This window comes from Taeniopygia guttata, chromosome Z, assembly GCF_048771995.1.
Source record: "Taeniopygia guttata chromosome Z, bTaeGut7.mat, whole genome shotgun sequence".
Taxonomy (NCBI): Eukaryota; Metazoa; Chordata; class Aves; order Passeriformes; family Estrildidae; genus Taeniopygia; species Taeniopygia guttata.
Window position 1 is genome coordinate 78,563,975 of NC_133063.1, and position 22,284 is coordinate 78,586,258.

Consider the following 22,284-nt stretch of genomic DNA (forward strand, 5'->3'; position numbering starts at 1 on the left):
GGAAGCACTTGCATGTTGAAAAAAAAAAAAAAAAAAGAAAGACATGTGTGTTTGTGTGTGTGCGCACCAAAGCCTGGTTAAGTTTTACGTATAAAATGACATAATTGGTTTGTTTATGTTTTTTTGGAAACTGCTGGCAGGAATCAGCAAAAACCATGTAACATAGCATTGGGAGCAGACATAGTGGGAATAACATGGAGTATGCCAACAGGCCAAGTGGATCTTCCACTTGCTTTGCTTCTTTGCTACATTGCTTCCTTCTGAATTGCTTTTGAGCATGAGTTTTAGTTTCCTCTAAAGTGTTTACAAAATTTTGCACCTCATTGGTCTGTCAATACACATACCTCACGATCACTGGAACTTAAGCACAAATAATGGCTATGTGTGTTTGTGAGAAGTATCTGTTTGGTGTTTTATAAACCCTCTTCAAAGGGTTCAAGAGCACTTGACACATGAAGACATGTCCCTGACCAGTTGTGAGCTGGGGCAGTCTTGGTCCCAAAGGCAGCAGAGCTGGAAATCTACTGAGTAAATAGGATACAGCAGCTGGAGTGGAGAGCTCTTCAATTAGAAAGGTATTTGTTTAAAAACAACTGGTTTGCCTTTGCAACCTTGAGAGGTGGATTGACTTCTCCAGCACATCCATCTCATGGGAGGTGGCACCTGATGATGGCTGGAGTTAGTGGTGGTCACACCCTGCAAAGAGGTTCGGCCTTATTCCCTGACTACTGCTATATGTCACTTTTCTTTTTTAATGTTTTCCTACCATAAGAAAAATTTCACAATCTGCACAGTCTGCCTGAATCCATCACTGTCACCACCAAAAATCAGAGGCTGCCTCTTTCATATTCTCTTTTTGCCTGTGAAAGCCCCACTTAACTCTCTGGTCTCCTTCCCTCCCATCTTCCTCCTGCTTGGACAGTGAAAGTATGAAAGCAGAATGATGACTTGGGCCTCTTTTTGCAGAGCTGTATGTGGGCTCCTCCGGATCTGGGGGAGCCCCCTCGGGATGGAGCACTGGACAGGATATTTACCAGCAGCTCCCCCGTTTAACTCGTGGCTCTGCTCGCTCCGTAATGGAGCTTTCCTGCCTTTTTAATCCGCGCCACATGCGGGTGACCCGAGCAAACCCTGTGGGAAGACAGAAGCCCTGTTGTGTGTTTGTAGAGCAGTTGCTCGGAAGCTGATGTACAGCTGTGGCCGGGCTTGTTTGGAAGTGAAGAGTAACTTGATCTTTTAATCTTTTTTTTTTTTCTCCCTTATTCGTCTTTTTTTTTCTTCCCCCTCCCCAAACTGATATTGCAGATAACAACTGTTTCTGAAGGGTACCTGTATTTTAAATTGAGGGGTAGAGTTCATGAAGATTTTATCAGTCTGCAAAGAATGTAATTTCTGTTTGTTTTTTTTTTTTTAATAAATTTGTTATAGCTAGATTCATTTCTTTTAAAATAAAAGGCATAACTGCACAGATGCTGAGAGTCCAGATTTCTTACTTGCATTGAGTAAACCAGGAGTGATTCAAGTGAGATCAGAGTAACTGAGGTGAAGTTCGTGATGCCAGACCCATGTTTGTGCATTTTAGGATCTGTGAAGACACACACATCTGTGTCATCCAAATATACCAAAGCTGCCCCCACCAAAGACCTCTTTTAATAGATAATTAAATTTTCTTTTAGACAAAAGCGGAACTGCCAGCACTTTAATGGCCTCTGCTGAGAGTGCATACGATGCTCTTTGTGCAGTGAGGTTGGTTTAGATTAAAGGCATTGCAGGTTCTGCTGTGCAGGTACATACAGGCCTCCATCACTTTAAAAGAAAAGATGGTCCTGGGAAAAAAAAAAATCACTACTTCCAGGGAACTTGTTTAAACTCTAAACCCACAAAAGACTGCATTTTTAATTATTGAGTAAGAAGATTGGGTGAATAGTTGTTCAAAGAATAAAACAAAAACACAGCAAGAGAGAAGCTTCCTTGTTTTAAGTATCCCCGCTGCTTGTGAGTAGATTTTTCGATCTACATAACCATTTCAGAGAGCTGTGAGACTTAATCTCATCTCTGGAACAATATTGTTCTTCTGCAACTTTAATGCACTTTTTAGAAATGCTCCATTCTTCCTTGCTGAACACTAGTTCATGCCAATTTGCATTATGTATGAATAATGACAGCCAGGATATGCGTTCATGGTAAGTGAACCTCAAAGGATGCAGTGGTTTGGGGTTCTGGTCTGCACCACTAATATGCAGAAGTTTTTTTTGTGTGTTTGCAGACTGCCAAACTTTCTGTGCGTATTTTGACAGCGTAACGACTTCAGAAAAGAGATTTTAGTTTGGTTTGTTTGCTGAAGTAGTGTCGGGATGCAGGGAGGAAATGCCTTTACTCATCTAGCAACAAGACAAATTGTGAAGAAAGCCTGAGGCTGCTGCTCCTGCCTCTTGGTCTGCTCAAGAGGGTTTTTTTTTTTTTTTAATTAAGTAGAAATCCATTGCAGTCACTCAAAAAATGTTGAGTGCCACTGATTAACATTTCTGGAGCCTGCCTACTAGATATGCACTTCAAACTTTTATCTTCTTCTCTTTTAGGAGTCTCTCAATAGACTGTTGAAAATTAGGCCTATCTTTGGGGAAGTAGCAAAGCTTTAGTACACTGATGTTTTCTCTTAGGCATATCTGTGTGTTTTTTCTTCACTGCGGTTTCCATCAAGAACACTAGTGGGAAAAACAAGCAAAAAACCAGACTGACAAGAGGGCATTATTGGCTTCTTCAGAGGTGACCCAAATCTTTAAAAAAAAAAATTCTCTCAGTTGTGACACTGGATGTGGTGATTCCATTATAAATGTTTAGGACCCAGGAGTCTGTATTTCAAGATTTGCTACACCCAGTTAGTACCATAAGCACAATGCTCAGGACAATGCCATCATGGCAGAATATCAAACTGGAAGCATGGATCCCCGGCGTGGGTTGAAAATGGAGACTAGCAGACTTAAATTCTGTTTTCAGCTCCGCTGTTGACTTGCTTTGTGAAACAAGATTAAACACTTAGACAGACTGGAGCCGAATACTTTCTATGTACAGTGTGGTTATTAAGAGTAGCCTTGAGAATGAAAGGCCTTGTAGTGTTAGAAGCAGCATTGTAGATCTTGTAGGGAATTATGTCAATTAAAATACTGTATGTGAGATTATTACATAATGTCTATGTAAATGTGCTTAAGTGAGTGCTATCTTTTGCTGTATTCACTAGGTTGAGGGAAGACAGATATTTGTAAAAGGAAAGAGATCTCAAAGTAGAGTGCCATGTGGAAAGTTTCTGTGTAGCATGGAGCAGCCTTGAACTCCTAAAAGCACAACAAAAACCTACAAACAGTGACAAGGAGCATCTGCCCTGGCTTGTCTCACCCATTGGGGCAGACTCCTTCCAGAAAGCAGTCACTTGCTCTTGTGGAGGGGGAGAATCAGAGTGTCCCAATCTGCCCTCCAGAGAGAAGAAAGATTTATACATGGATTAGTTCAGTGGGCAGCTGACAGATTGGGTCAGGCTGAGTGCCCGTTGCTTGTCCAGCCCATGGTGGACAGCTTTGCTTCAGCTTCCAGCACAGAAGCCTCCTTCTACCTTTCAGGAGTGAATGCAATGGGTATTGGTGCAGTTTTTGTTGCTCTTCCATGCATACTTTTACCTTTCTTTGCACTCTCTGGAGCAGCAGAGAAAATTGGTAAGGAAGGTCAAATAATCTTTTGCTCTTTACTGGATGAAGTGTATGAAAAGTAGTTTTCAGCAATACTGCAGCTGGCCTGTCTGTCTTCATGCTTACAATAGCAACATACATTTCTGCACTGTTGGTAGAAAGCCTGTGTGAAATTGGGAAGAAGTTGTTAGCTGAGGGAGAAAGTGTCGTTTTGCTATGTCAGGACAGTAGATGCTAAGAGTTTGGGTTCTAGAGCCAAAAGAAAATCAGCTGGTCATAAAACCAGTTACTGGCCAGCTCCAGATAGCTGGGATTTTCACCAGGTGTCATGATCCGTGGATTTCAGAGAAAGGCAGTTCCTGAGCTCAGGTTTCATCCTGAATTTCCATGCAGATCAGAGGAGAGTGTCCATTCTGGTTTTGCTCTTCCTCGGAGCTCCTTCACTGTGATTGTCCAGTCCCTCTGCAAATGCTGTTTGTCACTGTCCCCTCAGCCCTTTGCTCATCTGCTGGCAAAATAAGGCAGCAGATGCACCATTGGATGTGACATTTCATGTGGTGCAATTTCCAAATTCTGGGTTACTCTCATCCATTAATGAGAGATGACACATTCACACATTCAGGTAACCACTGCTCTTCCTTCTGAAAACAGGAACTGCTTTTAATTTACCTTTAAGAAAAGGAAAAAAAAAAAAAAGGAAAAAAGGAGACACAGTTTGCAATACTTATTTTAATTTTTAATGAATGACTGAACCAAGGCCAACGTTCCTGTAGTTTTAGCTGAGAGGCAGCAGAAGCTGTAACAGAGATGCTGCTAGTGCCAGTTGGGCTATAAGTTATAAGTCGACTTTGCAAAGTTTGCCTGTTTTCTGGCACACTCTCTGACACATACACTCCAGTCAATCAAAGTAAAGTGCCTAATAACAGATGTGGCAATTAAGCTGAAGAATTCTGTCTCTCTCGTTTAATTTTTATTACAGAGAATAACAGAGTACCTCATTAAACCCAGCATCATAGAGTTGGTTTTTTTTTTTAATTTGGCATACAAATGTCTGCAAAAATTAGATCTCTGAATAGGGAGCCTTGTTACGAAAGGTGCTTTGTCAGACAAATGATATGAACAGACCATTTTTGTATGACAAATATTGCTTGTGATACTACTGTCCTTTTGCAGAGGTACAGGCTTAAAGAAGTCACCATATGTCCTGAAGGATAGCCTTTTGTGGGATTTAGGGCCTTGTGTTCAAGTTGATAAAAACATGGTCTTGATTCTTCTGGGTTCACGAACTACCCTTAACTGAAATCAGCAGCAGGCATTTAAAAAGGTTTCAGATAATCTGTAACCCAGGTAAATTAACATATTAAAGTAAGAGAAATTTTCTTGATGAACTGTAATAATTGCAACATTAAAAAGTTGTCTTCTGATTGTTGGAGCTTCTAAGGCATATCCTGCCATCATTATTTCTTCTAGTGATGTATTGGGCACTCTTTTTAAAAAGGCCTCTGTTTCATCATTAGACAAAGTTAATTAAAGAATTTAATTACTTGAGGTGCTCTAAAATTTATGGTTAGAGAAGACTGATACTGATATTAATCAGAACAGGAAGCTTTGATATGAAATTACTGTGTTAGTATAAAAGGCATAAAATACAAAGTTGTTTACTTGGTCATTCTTAGAAAGAATCTGCTTTTTTACTGCCTGCCACAAGTGTTGGTAGCAGTTTTATTTCTTGGAGGTTTTATTTATTCACTGAAGCACAGTATCTTGTCCTACAGCTGCAGCTGATACTCTAGGGGTGTATTGAACCAGTCAGTGTCTGTGTACATTCACCTGCATGTTTATATATCCCCAGTGTGCAGAAAACTTGCAGACATCACTGGCACCTGGCAAAGTTGAATTTCTCCCCAGGAATTTTTTTTTTTTCTTCTGCTGGCAGATAGGGAGTACTAGAGTACTTAGTACTAGTACTAAGTACTAGAATTCCACAACTGCAAACATGGTTTTAAATTTGTATTAATGTTTATGGAAGATGTAATGTGTTCAAGCCAGTTTACCATGAAATCCACATATTTTGCATGTTGCTCACTCTACAGGACTCTTAAGGTTTTTGTAATCCCTGTGAAAGTTCTTCAAGGCAGAAGTTCTTCAAGACTTAAACACAGGATTTATCCCTTTAATTGTGGGCTTGTTAAAAAATAGAATTAACCAGTCACTTTTGGTTTTGAATTATGTTCTTCCATTTTGCCCTTTGAGTGCAGGAGTACTACGTCCATTCCAACCTCTGCAAATCACCAAAGTAAAGATGGAACTGAGTGAATGAACTGTCCAAGCAAATACTTTTGTGCTCCCCATTCTTCTGCTACATTTTGAATTTTCTTTGTAGGGTGGTGGTGGCATGTGAGGCTTTGTGCAGTGACTCACAGATGCTTTGATTGCTGAAGGTGGAAGAACTGATCCGTGATCAATCTTTTTCCGTAATCTGAAGCATTGAAATGTTTCAGAAGCTGTAAAGGGGAAATGGCATCAGAATTAATTAATTTTGGTTTTTTAAGCAGATCATTTGAAACATTAAGTTTTTAAGCTGTGGTAAAGATTTACACAAGTGTAATGCTTAGTGTAAATCATGAAAACAGGAGGTAGCTGGAAAGACAACTTTATTTTCTGCTGGGTGTTACATGCAAAATGGCCTTTCACTAGATGATTTACAAGGACAAAGGTACTGAAGCAAAGTTGCCAGCAAATTTTTTTACAAATGATACCATCTTGTTAGCAGCTAGAAGTTGTAAACAAATGCAGAAGTTCATATGTCTGATTTTCACAATGAAAGGGTCCAGTGAAAGGCTGTGGCAAGTGCAGGGAGCTGCAGTCTGAAGAATTTTGCCAGTGATAACAGAGGCTGTGTCTAGGAAAGAGAAGAATCTAATGTATGGTGAAAATGTATGTGGAAAAAGAGAAAGTGCATGTGATGGGGGAGGGAAGGAAACAGAGGCTGTCTTTGAAGAAGGCTGAAAAGCAGAAGACTTTTTAAAGGAAGGTGGGCACATTTAAAATTGATCCTCAATTGCATAGGAAGCTAAAGTAATTCTCTGAGTCCTCTGACTGTGCTCTTTTATATCCTGGCAATAAACTGGAAGTGACACGGTGTCTGGAAGGCTGGTAATAGGAAAAGAGGGGTCACAGAAACTTTGTTCAAGAGAGGGTAAAACCCTGAGTGATAATTTCCACAGCAGTGGAACCGAGCATTGGTGTATTTAGGCAACCACAGGATTGTCCTAGGCAAATTGTCAGCAACCACAGAGTTTTCACAGTTACCTCCACACGAGTTCAATGTCCTTTTCTTATGATACCTATTAGAAAAAAACCCAAAAACTAAGTGTCAGAGATCTATATGCTATGTAGCTTAGGGACTATAACAAAAGTTTGATACAGATATCTTTGTTGTGTAATAAAGCTAGAAATACCTTATTTCAGAAATAATTCTCCTTAAGCACGTGCAATTAGCCATTTTTACTTAATCTTATAATATTCACCTGTACACATATATTAAAATATATCTGGGGTTAATATAAAGAGATAATTCAGTAAGGAATACATTATTTGAACAATATTTAAAAATATATTAATTGAAAAAAAAGACAGGGCGGAAGTGGAGGGGGATATGATTTTTGTCTCAAACTTATATAGTATAGACTCTATTAAATTATGTGTTATCTGCCTTTTCTGCCAAGAACTAACTGTTAACTCCCAACATCCACCCTGGGAAAGATGCCTAGGGCTGAGAGGTGCCATCTGTGTATGGACCTGACATAGTTTTTGTGTTTCACTTGAAATGTCTTGTGTCAAACAAGCAAATCAGGATTTATATTCAAGGTTCTGTTTTATGCTTTCAAAGTGTGATTTTCAGAAACTTTGGTTTGGATTCTACACAGTTTTGACCGTCTTTATTTGGTAAATTTTCATCTGGGTGGGAAAAAAAAAAAAAAGGCAGCATATTGAGCCAAAATATTTTTGTTAACAGCTCAACCCACTGGCTCCCTGTGGAAATAATCTTTAAACATACAATACCATGGGGTATAGGAGGTATATACACCTGTACTTGCTATCTACCTGAAAAAGAAGGAAATACTTTCAAATGAAAAGGCCCTAATTTATCAATGACAGCAGCAGTGAAGTGACCCCATGTTTGTGATGTTTGGCAGCCTTCTTCTGAGGAATAATAATGAGTCCATCTGCAAAGTGTCTTGGCATGCTGGCATTTGTCTTTACCCTGCCTCCTTGCCTTGTGCAGATTTGACTTGCACTGAACTGTCTTTTCCTGCCCTTTTAATGCTAATTTGAGGGAGAAGAGGACTGGTAAGTGGATGTGTGGTCCCTGCCAGTTTAGCAGCTTCAGAAGCTCTCCCTGAATGGCAGTAAGTGAAGTCAGCGGGCCAAGGGCAATCTTGATTTTCAAGGGGACAATTCCTAGAGGAAACTCTCATGATCTGTTGCAGTAAAACTGGTCTTGTAAAAGATACTGCTGAGAGTTCTGCAGGGAAGGACAGAGTCCTTGAGGACTGTGTTGCAATATTCCTTTGATTTTGGGTCTGTGCTGCAGCATGATTCATGGTGTCCAGCCACCTGTATTATCTGGGACCCTGTGGCATTACTAGTGCAAATCCACGTATTTGCTGGGTGGTAAATTTTCCTGTTTCCTCCCAAGTTTGCAGTTACCTTACTTCATTCTGTTCTTGTAATTACAATGCAAAAGGTTGTTTGATGCTTACAAAACACTGTGTGGTGTGACAGCTCCCAACCTCTCCAGGTTTACACCAGGAAATGTTTTTGTTTAAGTAGAAAAAAAAAATCAAAAAATACAGTTTAACTTCAAAATATACTCCAGCTTACAGTTTTAATACAGTTTGAAGGCTGCTCTCTGTTATTTTTAAATCAAGTAATATATTATTGTATTTATATTTAGTAGGAATGGTAGAGAGATGCAGTCTGTGAAATTATAGCATTAGTGAAAAGACTGTGGTGCTGTAGCTTTGAAAACTGGTAATTCCGTCACTTGGGCAAATAAAGTCTGATCTCCTCCAGACTTGTGCATTATCACTGGATTCTCTGGATCTCCACAATTCAAGACTTCTTCCCCTTTCTTGCTTTAAGTGACCAATAAATTTACAAATTATTGGGCATGAGGCCAGAACATAGAGACAAACACTGTGATTACATAAACCTCATTTTCTTAGAAGCCTCCGATAATTAAAGGGAGACTGAAAAATAAAAATGATGTCATCTAATAACCAAAGAAAAATGGTCATTGATTACTGATTTATTTTTATTAGCAACGTAACGTGAAAAAAGTAGCAGCATATCTGTCTCCATGAAGGAGACTTGTTCCAGCACACTCAGGTTTGATTTGGTTATTCTTCAGACACCAGTCTAAATGAGTTGCTTTTCCCCCATCATGTACTTAGCCCATCTTCAACACCTTTGGACTCTCCAAGTGTGTCAGTCTGTTTCACCGTGAGGTTTGAAAGTACAGCAGCACAGGTGGAGAGGGTCAGATCTGATTAAGCTGCATCAAGAAGGACTCCTATCATCTCTGACCATGGAGGGTGTGAAAGTTTAGGGCCCTTCAGTTTAGGGCACTATTGTGTTACCCTTTAGTAAATTCCCATGCTGGCTGTGCAGATCATTTTATGCCAGGCAGAGTTTCAGCCCTCCCAGTTTGGTCTGTCCTGAGCTCCCTGTGACAGTGACAATCAATGCTACCTTTGGAGTGATATGTTTTGAGGATTTGGGAAAAGACCAGTCAGTTTTCATTTGCTGTGAGTGTACATCTTCAGCCAGCCTGGGGTCTGTGTGATAATGCTCCTAATTCAGGTTATTTTGTATTTGCTTTATGAGTGAGATTTCATGTGACAAGGTGTCAAACTGATTTACGGATTTCCAAAGGGAAAATGCCTTCTGCTCTTCATCCATTAATTCTCTAATGTAATCGATAAAAGCAATCAGTTGTGGATTTTTTTATTTTCACGGAAGCTAGCATGGGATTAATCATCATTGACAAGATTAGGTCAGATTCAAATTTTGCTCTGCCTGACATCAGTTGTGAGAGAGATGTTTTTATAAGCAAGTTGTGTCCCTGGTAGAGGAACTGAGCCTCAGGAATGAAGAGTGTTATGGAAAAGACTCTGTAGGAAGTGAAAGAACAAACAATTCTTCACCCAAAAAGGGTTAGAAAAGCTCTTTTATCTCACATGGAGCTGTAATTTCCAGTTCCAGTCACCAAGTCTGTGTGGGGTGCTCTGGAGAGAGTGATGGCAAGGACACCTCCAAGGGGCTCTGCACAGATGACTGTGTGGTTTACAATTCAGTCTGAAATTTGAAGAAAACTATGATGGGCAGAGAGAAGATTTCTTTTTGAAGTAGCACTTGCTGTACATGCAGGTCGATGCCATGTCAGTACAATTAAGAATAGCCCATGGGTTTGCAGCTCAGAAAACATTTTGATGTCCTTGTGCCCTGTCACTGCAGAAAGGCAGGACTGAGTGCTGTAAAACCTTTGAGATGCCACGACAGAGTACGAAAGGCTCTCACTACTCTGGAGTTTGTCTTCTGTCTAAATGGCCGTTCCTGCTGCATTTTTCATGTTTCAATGGTAAAAATGCTTTTGCAACAGTAATGGGAAAGCTGCATCAGCGTTTCCCTTGGTCTTGGGTCCATTATGTCATGTTAGCAACTGTGTCATACTATTCTCTGTTGCTCATGCAGTTCTAATCCTGGTTAATTCTCTGGCAGCACTTGATTTTGCTGACCAAAAAAATGTTTGTTTGCAGCCTTGAGCAACCTTCACTTCTTTTATAGTGTCCATCATACCTTCCCCTGCTCCCCCACACCCACCTCCACCTGTATTTATTTACCTTTTAGTACAAGAAATCTGAGGGAGAGAGATGTGTGCCCTCAGCTTTGCCTGTGGCTCTGCTCTGGGTGAGGGGAGAGATTAATTTGTAAGCAGTCTTCATTTCCACCTCATTAAGAAGCATTTTTTTGCCTCTTTTCTTTAGTTATCTCTTATTTCTCTGGTTTTGATCCTGAATTCTACATGGGGGGAAAAAAAATCCCAAACCAAATAAAAAACTGTCAACATAGTAGTGGCAGAGAAAGTGCCTAAAAATCTCAGATATTGGATATTAATGGTTTACATAGTGCATATACAGGATTTTTCATCAGCTTACTAGTGAGACAAATGCAATTTGTGTAGTTGCTCAAGTTTAAATGTATTTTAGGGGAGTACTTGTAATTTATGAGAGTATATTTTGTACACTTTTCACACCATTTTAAAATGAGCTTATTAGTAATTATAATAAACTTTGGGGTGATCAGGTTTATTTTTTAAAATGACTGTTATTGATTATTTGATTTTTATAAAATAAATATATAATGAGTTAAATTTCCTTAATTAGCTTACAGAGATTAAGTACTCTACAGCTGTTTCATGCAGCTGCACTGCTTTCCTGTTAAAATTTTTAAATCATGGGCATGGATTAAAGTTGAGGGAAACAGAGAAGTGTGACCTGAACAGACACTGGTGCTGCCTTTAAGTTCCTATTTGAAATAAGAATAAAGATACAGCTTTGTCAGTGAGAGATTTTGCCTCACATGCTGTGGAAAAAACTAACAAGCAATAAGATTTTAGTGTTCTGTTGTGAAAGGAAGCCCTGGTGGTGAAACACCAAGGGTTATCTTAAATTTGTTGGGGTTTTTTTTCTGTCTCATGTATGTACTAATTTGCAGAGGGAAGGGATTCCTCAAAATGAGCATTTTCAGTACTTAAACTACAGGTTCTGTGTACATGTAGATAATGAAAATATTCTCCTGTTATTGGGTGAGATAATTTGAGCAATATATGGCATGAAAAGCGAATCTGTGAACAGTTCTTCTTGGTGTAAACTGCAGGCAGCAAGAGTTAAATGAGTCATCTGCATCTTTTATTGCTAATATCAACACTTCAGCAATGCTAATCAGCTGTACTGATTTTCTGTTTTGATTTTCCTTAATAATTAAGCGAAAGATCTGGAATGCAATCAAGTTTTACTCTAGGGGGTTCATGCAAATTTCTTTTTTAATCTTAAATTTTGTTAAATGTATCCTGCAAAAGGAAAGTTGCTGAAGTTGAGAATAAAAGAAAGAAAAAAGGGAAATACCATTTACAGTCTGCTTTATCAGAGTGAATATTTTCAATGAAATCACAACTTCACTGCAATTATTAGGTGAAAATACATCTGCTGTTGAAATAAGTGCACACTGACTGCTTTGCTGCATGCAGCGAAATAGTTACAGACCAAGAAATACCTTTCAGCAGCCTGATTTTTCAAGAGCAATTCAGCAAAATAGGATCATCTCTGTATCCTCAGATACATTAAAGAGAATAGTTTCTTGTTGTGAGGTGTTTTATGTTTATTTCCGAAGTAAGAGTTAAGTAATACTATTTTGTCTCTTCCCCCCATCATGGTTCTGTGGTCTTCTTTTTCATATAATAGAGTGATTGATGTAATTTGCTTTATTCTGTTTCATAATATTTAAAGTAAGAAATTGCTATTTCTGGATTAATTTACTGTGTTAAAATATTTTTATTAAATCAAACATATTTATTAGAAATTATTTTCTTATTCTACTACAGATTAGACTCAAGGGTCTCATTTTTTTGTTATCTCTGTAGCCACATAGTGTAACAGTCAGTGTGTAAGTGAGGAAATAAGGTCAACTGTTCACCAAAACAGAAATGTAGCTTAAGTCATTACAAATAAATTACATGTTAATAGCATTCATTCTGGCATTTTGGATTAATGGTCAGTTGGATTAAGAGTGTTTCAGCATGCAAATTAAAATAATTTGCTTAGTAAAAGTGTTAGGATAATCTTTTCAGACCTTCATGTTACTACAACAGCTTTTTTAAATGAATGCTTATTCTGTTTGGAAACTGTACAGACGGCTGAGGAAGGGGAATTAAATTTTGGGGATTCCAGTTTAAAGAGCAGTGACAGTGCAGGGTGACATGTGAGGCTGTGCTGGCCATGGGGAGCACATGGAAAGGCACAAACCCTTCCTGTGGATGAGGGACGTGCAGGGCTCCTGGTGCTGTGTCACAGCTGAGCCTCTCCACTCTTGTGGTCTTGAGCAAGTGCCAGCCTTTATTCCAGACATCAGCTCTGGCTCTCAGATGGGCAGAGCCGGCTGAGCACACCCAGCCTGGGTGGCTGCAGCTGGAGGGGACAGCAGGACCTCTGAGGTGCAGCTTGTCCACCACTGCCCTCATGGGAAACAGCTCCATTTGGGCTCTTCTTCCAAAACAGGCGTGGTGCTGCTGTTGCGTGGGCAAGCAGTGTGTGTTCCTTGAAGTACCCTTACTTTAGATTGATTAGAGATAGGTCAACATTATTGCCTACTTTATATTTTGTATGGTATTACTAATGTACTATTTATTTTCTTCCTCACAGTCATCTCTTTGGAAAGATGGTTCTTCATTTCAACTCCCTTTTTGGCTTCCCTGTCATACTCCTGTACCACTGGATGGGTTCAACTGTGTCTTTGAATCTGGAAGATCCTAATGTGTGTAGCCACTGGGAAAGGTAATGCTTTCCTTTTGGAAAAATAAGTGACGTAAATTCTGATGTAATAATTTTGCTTTGCTTTACTTGGCATACTTCTAATTATCAAAGGCTTTTAGCTGAGTCTAAAAACAGAGGGAAAAAATTCACTTTATTGTATGGGCAGGTGAGTTCATGGACTCACTATTTAACATTGGGCTGAAATGCATCTTTGCACTGGGGATTAGGATGCAAAAAACCACTACAGTGGTACCAGCAATGTTGCACAACCATCTGGGTACTAGAAGTGAGTAAAAATAGCTCTTTCCAATTTAGGTGAAAAGAAATTTTACATATGCAAAATATAATTAACCATATTGGAATTTGGCCAAATTTGATTATGCTGATTCCATCCTATTCAGAGCTCACAGGATCTGAATTAAGATTTGTTGTTTAATTATTTTGATGAGGTTCAAAAATTTATAACATGCAAAATGAAATTCATCATCAATGTAGTTGGCCTGTTCATCCAATTTAATGTGAATTGTAAAATGCCACAATGGGTTGGAGAGGTTGAGCCTCAAGCATCTGCTGAACTTATTTTCTTGTATAAAGGTTATGATAGTGAAAACAAGACTTCTGGTCTCATTACAACTGTTGTGCCTGTAATTGATCAGCTGGTCCATGAGACAGTCTTAATTTTCACAGTTCACTTCAGGACATCAGTATTTCCTGTACTTAATGTAAACTGTGTTGTGTGCATAGTCATGGGGAGTGCTGCTGAGCCACTATACACTTATTGGTAATTGATATGGCTGAATCTTTACAGAGAAAATAGAAACTTGTATTTACTTTTTTGTAAAATCTCTATTTTAAAAAAAACCAAAACCAACACGTAAGGACATTCCTTGGAAATTTACCTCAGCTTCATGTCAAGCATTTGTCACCTCTGCCTCAGCTGCTGTGTACAGTTCATGAAACAATTTGTTTATGAAGTAGTCACCATATTAAATACCTGTTCATAATAGTCAGACATTTGTCTACAGTGTTACTGGATACTGTCCTATGTTGTGTGTGCTTTGTTACAGTTTTTGTAGGTAGAAGTAGTTTTGGGGGAAGCTACAACATAGTGAAAGCAAAATGGGGAAGAAACCCTGAATATAACTATTTACACTGCATAATATAATTTAAAACTAGTTAATCTGCAGAAGGAAAAATATACTGAAAAATGCATCCAGCAAGCATGCCCACTTTGTTGCATGAACTTTTTTTCCTTCTTGTGCTGTCTCCCAAACAGGGCAGAGCTCCAAATAAACTCAGTGAAACATTCACGCTGCTGCCCAAAGCAGGTGACAAAGGGACAGAAGTATGAATAGGCAAAGTGCCAGACAGAAGCTCTTGACTGTCACTGTTGTGTGCTTTAAATAAAAAATAGACCTCTGTCAGGACTAAAATGGTCTTTGCAAACAAACAAGGGGTAGAGCCTCAGGCAAGCAGCAGCATCCCCCTGGTATTTTGTTGGGCTGGGACAGCTGGGTGGATTAGGGCAGCTTGCCTTCATGCAGGAAAACATGGAGTAGGGTGTGTGCATTTAGGGGTGAGTGTCTCTGGATGTGCTTGCTCTTGGCATAGATGGTGACTGCAGGATGAGGAGACCGTGGCTGTCACTGCAGTGGGGGCTCAGGGCTCAGAGAGGGTGTGAGTGGAAGAGAGGGAGAGCTGGGCAGGCTGTTTAGTGTTTTGGTGGGTCCTGGGAATCAGTCCTGCTGCAGGAGCTTGCCATGCATTCCTGTATTTTCAAGCTCCCTTGCGCAATCCAGGACTGGCTGCCAGCACAAACAATCTCAAAGAGTTTTCTAGGATGATTCAATATTTTCCCCTTTTGCGACAGGGCTCTGCTCCTCTTGCCCTACTGACAGCTTTGGAGGCTCTCAGTGCAGATTTGTTTCTAGGACACTGTATAATTGTTTATTTTGGCAAAATAATAAAAAAAGGATTTCGTATAGTATTTCTGGGGGTGTGGTGTGGTGTGGGCGGTTCCCTGTCAAAAATTATCCAGTAAGCAAAAGAAAGTATGGTGTTCAGTATCCATTAATTTCTGATTGCTGAATAGACTGTTTGGTGGTATGCTGTAGTGTACTCAGTACTCAGGTACTCAGGTGTATTTCTGTGTTAACATTCACTTAGTATCTAAATGCACTGGATGTCTTCCTGTAGGCCTGAATCAAGTTTTTACAAGAAATTTCTCAGAAAGTCCTGTTTTTTTCTATTTTGGATGATAATAGAAGAAATCTCATTTTCTGGCTCCTTAGCTAGTTGTTCAGTTATCTAGTTGCATTAATAAGAGTTTCCACAGGAGAACACCTAATTCCCTTTGCCCTACTTCCATTTGCTGCCTATTTGAGATACAGGTGTTCTGGATTTTAGAAAAAGTCTAGTTAACATTAAATTTCTTTAAATGTCAAGTAGTGGAATTTCATCAAATGTATTACACAGTAGAAACATGGTGACTCTCTGCAAGTTATTTTTCTTTGCCAGCTTTCGGTCTCATTTTTTAGACACGAGTATTTTGTTATATTTATTCCATTCTGTAACAGGATTCTGTAAAAGACCTAATTAAATGAGACTGTACTAAAAGGACTTGCTTGATGATCTCCCTTTTTTCTCTCTGTCTCTCCCCAGTTACTCAGTTACAGTTCAAGAATCATATCCACATCCTTTTGATCAGATTTACTATACCAGTTGTACTGACATCCTAAACTGGTTCAAGTGCACGCGACACAGGTGATGTATAAATCCTAATATTGTCAAATTGCTGATGTTAAGATTCTTGATTCAAAATCAAGCATGATATATAGTATTTTTTAGCTGTAGTGTCCAGTCTGTCTGACTGCTGTGATCTGTGTCAGCTGGAAAATGCTTGTCCAAGCAATGTCACATACATTTTATTAGCAGGTTGGGGTGTACCATCCCATGGAGTACTAACAGAAAGCAAACAGCTTGGGAAAAACTAAATTCTCCAGACCCTGCAAGGTGTATTTTTTCAGAAATATCATGGGGACCCCTTGTTGCTTGCAGTGTTGTGTTCTGAGGGAAGTAAGTGTACACTTCCTTCCTGAGGGAAGAAAAGTAAAAAGATTTGTTAAAGGAAACTTCCTTGTAAGCAGAAAACAAGCAAGGGTTGAATGAATAAAAACTGGTGACATCTCCAAAGAGCATTTTCCTCAGAGGAATATGCCCACAAGTGAAAAAGTCCCTATTCTTTTCCCACCTTATGACCAACCATGAAACTAAGGCCCTTGGACTCTTGAAATTGGCGACAAATCAAGACCACTCTGAGCATTTTTTTCCTTTTCTTATGACACCTGAATGTTTTTTAAAATGTGTAAGAATATATCCTGTCTTGTTTCTGAACCAAGGTACGTGACAACCACTCATTCCTTTCCTTAGGATCAGTTACCGTACTGCCTACAGACATGGTGAGAAAACGATGTACAGGCGCAAATCCCAGTGCTGCCCTGGATTCTATGAAAGCAGGGAAATGTGTGTCCGTAAGTTCAGCTTTTTTCAATGTTTGTTTGGTGTTTTTTTTTTGCTTTGAAGCTCCATACATCCATCACTGTGCTTGTAGAGGCCGAGTTGTAGGAGCTCAGGTAGTCACCAGTGATGCATGTGCAGCTCTCACTGGAGCCAGCTGGGGCTGTGCAGATGCAGATGACAGGATGGTTGGATTTCAGATGTCTGAGTGGCCACCCAGCCTTGATGTGGTTCTAGCTAATGATTGTGTGGAAAACGTACAGTGTGTTTTCCAACACAATAGTTAAACACAAGGTGTAAAAAGTCTTTTCTCCTTGGAATAGACCCCAGCAGATCTTCGTGCTGAACCTCTCTTGGACATACACAAGTCTGTAACTCTTTGGAGGTCTCAGCACCATTTCTGGGTGGCACACACCCCTATCTCCTCATCTAACTGAAAACTGGAAAAATGTGTGTCTGGAGAGTCTGGAGGCAACCTTGGCTCAGTTCTTTCTCTCTTGTGTGTGGCCTTGTGCAGACCTAGGGAGGTCTTAAAATGATATTTGCTAAGAACATGATTTACATCCTGGAATTTGAAAAAAAAAAAAAAAAGCTTTGATTCAAAACATTTTCTGCTTGTGCAAAAGCAAGGTCAAAATAGTTTTTTTTTTTTTAAAAATTAATATATAGATATCAGATTGGCAATTATTTTAGCTTTTTTTGGTAATATTTTTGTATATATTAGACTTACAAGAACCAATTTCTGACTACATCTGATTATTATACAGCATGTGTGAGTAATGATATTTAATTTTTTATTAGGTAGAATACTTTTTGAAGTGTATTACAGTTTGACTCATGATGTGATGACAGGTGTGATGGTGATTCTCTTATGTGACAACAGCTTTTACATAGCTATAACATATGTAGTAAATTCATTGTGTTAACACAATGGTATTCAGAGCCTGAAAAATTCAAATACCATTGGACATACTAATTTTTCCTGTTACTACATAAAAATACGCCTTATCATGATACTCAGGATATATCTGCTCTGACTTCTGAAGTGATTGTGGAATGCCTTAGACTTTAAATTATATGATAATACAGATCCTTCAGTGTAGCTGAGTTTGCATTTATTTGACCTTGGAAGAAAGAGAGAGACCTTCAGTCTTCCTGATCTCCAACTGGAGCATTTGCATTACTCCAATTTTATTTCCATGCAGTGTGGATTACTTTGTTTACCTAGGGGAAGGATGTAAGATGCCTCTAAAAGGCTAAAATCTTTGTGGTGGTGTTGATATTTTGGTGTTTGTTTGCTCCTTTATTTGACTTCTCAATTTAGAAAGGTAAATTAGAAAAGTCTACTGACTTGACATTGCGTGAATTGAAATTTCATTGCTGCTTCACAAAAATAATAGGAATTTGTGTTTTGTTAGTTGTGCTGTTTCGTTTTGTCTTTAGGTGGGTTGACAAGAAAGTGTATTTTAATTTTAAATCCAGCATTATATGGGGTCAATACTTGGACTGTTTTTAAGAGTGTAGGTATCTTGTTACTAAGTACTAATTCACTTTCACTAAAAGAAAGTGCTTTGTGCTGTCCTCACTGAACTCGTGTTTATAGAGGATATAAATAATGTACAAATTTCTCACCTCTGTCTTTGCTATTGCCAGCACCTCTGTAGAACAGTAGGTTAACTGCATCTCAGGTTGTTATTTTTACTCTTATGTTTAGACCTGATGCACTTTCTGAGACTATCTAAATGCAGTTTATATGCAGATACAAATATTAAACAGTAATTCTGTGAAGTTCTATTAAGGAGCTTACTCCTGGCAGCTCCACCCCAGGCTGGGAGATTGACTAAATTTCTTATTTATTCTGAAGTATTTCCTGCCACTTGTCTCCTATTATAAGTAGCAACCCCTAGGAAATTTGGCATTCAAATACTAGGCTTAGCTACAGACTAGAAACTTTTTCAAAAAGTGCATTTTTTTAGCATATTTCTGAAAAGAAAGATTTTAAAGGTTTTAGGATATTTTCTAATGGCTTTCTTGTAGATGGACACACAAGCAAAGGTTGATTGTTCCTGGCAGCTTGAACATTTACCTCGCTTCATTTCTAACATTGTAGTACATTTCTAAGAATCTTAATGGAGAGCTATGCCTGTTGAATTTCCTCAAAACATGAAATAGCAAATGCACCATCCATCTTAAAGTATAATTGGATATCACTTACTTTACTAGCAAATAACCATCAAGCACAGAAAATAAAGATCAAACAAGGGATATGTTCTAGCATACAGTATAGAAGTGAAGGATTTATTTGAAAAAAAACATGTTTATTACATTGTTTAATGGATAATTGATTTTTTCCCACGACAAATGCTTGTTTCAATTAATTTGGAGAAATTGGGGTTAAATCTTGCAGTCATCTAATTTATGTGCATAATTTCGTGCAAAGTGTTTCAATTTTATGTTAACTGCTTTATGGCTGGCTTTTCGAAGTGAAAAAGCAACAGATCCTAAAATGCATGCATAAACTTACATCAAAGATAAAAATACATTTTTTCAAGTCTTCTTTTAGGATCAGATAATGAAGGCATGAGTGTAGAAAAGATCTTGAAAAAACAATAAGGCACAAAAGGAAAGGGCAGATAAGATGTAAAAGCAAATATTCAAAAGTAAACCCAGATAGCTTTTCATATAATAATTGAGCTTTCCCTTGGCAAAAAGGAAGAAATGGCAATTACCACCAAGGAGCTTTTGGTGCTTCTTCACACTGGTCAGTAAAACAAAAATGTTAAGTTTTTCACCTGCACCTGCATATAAGTTTTTTTTTTTTTAACTGTGCACAACAATTCCATAGAAAACCAAGAGAAAGTAGTTTATTTGTTCCTGGTGTCATTCTTGTCTTTTCAGCTGCTTTTAGGTGCTTTTTATGTTGTCCTCACCTCTTTGTAGCTCTGTGTAATAAACTTTGGTTCTCTCATCCCCATGTCCACCAAAATATTTTTTTTACATGTGCTGTCTCTTACAGATGTAGGATTCACTTGCCAAGAATCATTTAGCCCAGAAGGTGTCTGGAGAACTATTTCTTTTGGTTAGAGAATAGATTTTTATCTATATCCAGAATGTGGATCCATGTGCTCAGCATGGCATGAGGGGCAGTGCAAGGAGATAGGTTTGGTTTCTTGCAACTTTTTTATTTTACTGTTCTGCTCCAGCTGTATCACAGAGGAGGGGGTGGAGTGTTGCCTTTTTGTATTTAAGGCTCAAAAATTTGGGCTGAGCATGTTTGCATTCCCTGGGTTATTCCTACAAGTGCTCACACTGCATGTTTACAGTGACCTCCTGTTGCCTCATGGCGTGCTGGCAAAGTTTTTCACACATTGGTTTGTGGAGAGCCTCAGTGCCCAAGGCAGCACTAACTAGGAAGGAATCTTCAAAGATACAAGTGATTCACGTCAAACTACAAGACTAATGGAAAATTGTGATGAATTATTTAAACTCAGTCTTTCCATAACACATAAATAGGCAACAACCCTTTGTGTTAATGCCTTGCTTCATCAAATGTTTAAAAATTATTATTCTCCCTGTTGATTTCTAATGAAGATCATTTTAATGCACATCTGAAAAATAGCTTGTTAGAAATAGTTGAGAATGAAAACTAATGACTGTAAGAATAAGCGGTTAATGGCTGGGATCCCAGATAATAATTTTTTTTTTTTATTTCATTGATCTTTGTGTGGTTTTCCTTTTTCTTGAACACACTAAATGTAAAGATAACCAATATGCTTCATCATCTTTAATTGAGAAAAACCCAGAACACTTGCAAGTATTTTTACCTAGACACCGAGTTACTCTAGAATATTTTCAGTCATTCAGCACCAACAGTGATTCATATGGTAGCCCCATTAAACTTCTTTTTAATATCCACTTTGTCTTTTTCCCCTTGATAACTTTGTATTCATTTGTATAGCAGTCAGATTTCTGCTTTAGTTTCTCTGGAAATGTTGGTACAAAGGAAAATCTTAATCCTGGGCACATTTTCTAATTTTTATTATTGTTTAGAGTTGAAGGAAATTATTACAGTGTATGTATTTTGGAAAGTTAGGGGTATTTTGTGATTAATGTGATGCCAGCAAACTGTTGCTGGTCAGAGATTCTTCTTCTTGGGTGTCATTGATAATGATGGATATCAAAGCCTTTTCATTTTTTTCTTAGATGCTTCAAACAAAAGATCTGTTTCAAAGTAAGACTTAGCTTAAAAACGTGTTTGCAAATCATAAAAAAAAAATAAAAAGGAATAAATTTAAGGCAGCCCTGTTTAGCACTTACAATAAAGGCTGCAGTGATTCACAAGGTTTATATGTCATGCTTCACTTCAATCACTGTCACTGTTTGTTTATTCTTCAACTGAACTGTGCAATCATTTGGTAAAGTTGATACTAAAATATCAGTGTGCTGCAAATCATATTTTATCCATGCTGTTGCAAAAAGCATTTCTTTGGATGCCTGCTGAAGTTCCCCTCTTTTTCTTGGCATGAGGGTTTGCTGCAGAGAGTCACAGACAGGATGGTTGAGGTTGGAAGGGACCTATGGAAGTCATCCCATCCAAGTTTCAGGCAGGGCCAACCAGAACCTCGTGCCCAGGATCATGGTCAGATGGGTTTCCAACCTGCATTGTACTTTGACTCTTTTTTCATTAAATTTGGACAATTTCCTCTGAAGTATTTCAGAAATACTAACACATTTTTAGCTGGAGTCTTCAAACTTAGGAGAAATAGAAGAGACTGACGTGAAACACATTTTTAAGAGATGCCACCAAACGTTAATACACTGGTATTTATTTTGCTTTTAAGAGGTACTTGAGACACAAAAGAGCTGTGTTAGGACTGTTTTAAATACTATTTTTCCTAGTGGTAGGAGTTCTGTAATTGATTTTTTTTATTCCCTTCTCTGACAGCTCACTGTGCTGATAAATGTGTCCATGGCCGTTGCATTGCTCCCAACACCTGTCAGTGTGAGCCTGGCTGGGGGGGACCCAACTGCTCCAGTGGTGAGTTTTCACCTGCTTCTGCCTGTCTTGTACTCTTTCCATGGTGTTGTCCTCTCTTTGAGACAGATAATCATCAGTTCTGAGCTTGGGCTTCTGCTTTCTGATCAGAGCTTTTTTCTGAGTTATCAGGTTACTCTGTGTAACCTGATTTTTCTTCATTTACTTGCAAACACTGTTCCCACGTAGCAGCACTAATGAGCTTTTTTTTTTTTTTTTTGTGCTCAGAAACATGCAGATAGCACAGTATCTGGAGCAAAGACATAATTTTATTTTACATGTAAGAAAATCTCACAGTTTCTATTTTACTAATGTGCAAAGTTTGATGGTGCCAGGTCACATTTAAAAGCTATGAGGAAAGCTTTCCTAGCAACTCTGTCCTCCTTTTTCACTCTGCCACTGACTCAACCATTTTCCCCTTTACTCTTCACTCCCTGAACTCTCAATGTCTTTCCAT

At 38.6% G+C, this 22,284-nt stretch overlaps 1 protein-coding gene across 1 annotated transcript in view; it reads left to right on the forward strand.

The window, feature by feature from the left end:
- The window catches only part of MEGF10 (multiple EGF like domains 10), an 85,434-nt gene that overhangs the window by 5,615 nt on the left and 57,535 nt on the right, over positions 1–22,284 (forward strand). The window contains exons 2-5 of the mRNA XM_002188758.5: positions 13,166–13,297; positions 15,938–16,039; positions 16,706–16,806; positions 21,738–21,830. Of these exons, the coding sequence (XP_002188794.3) occupies positions 13,182–13,297; positions 15,938–16,039; positions 16,706–16,806; positions 21,738–21,830 (412 nt within the window). The 5' untranslated portion in view covers positions 13,166–13,181. The remainder of the gene's footprint in view (positions 1–13,165; positions 13,298–15,937; positions 16,040–16,705; positions 16,807–21,737; positions 21,831–22,284) is intronic.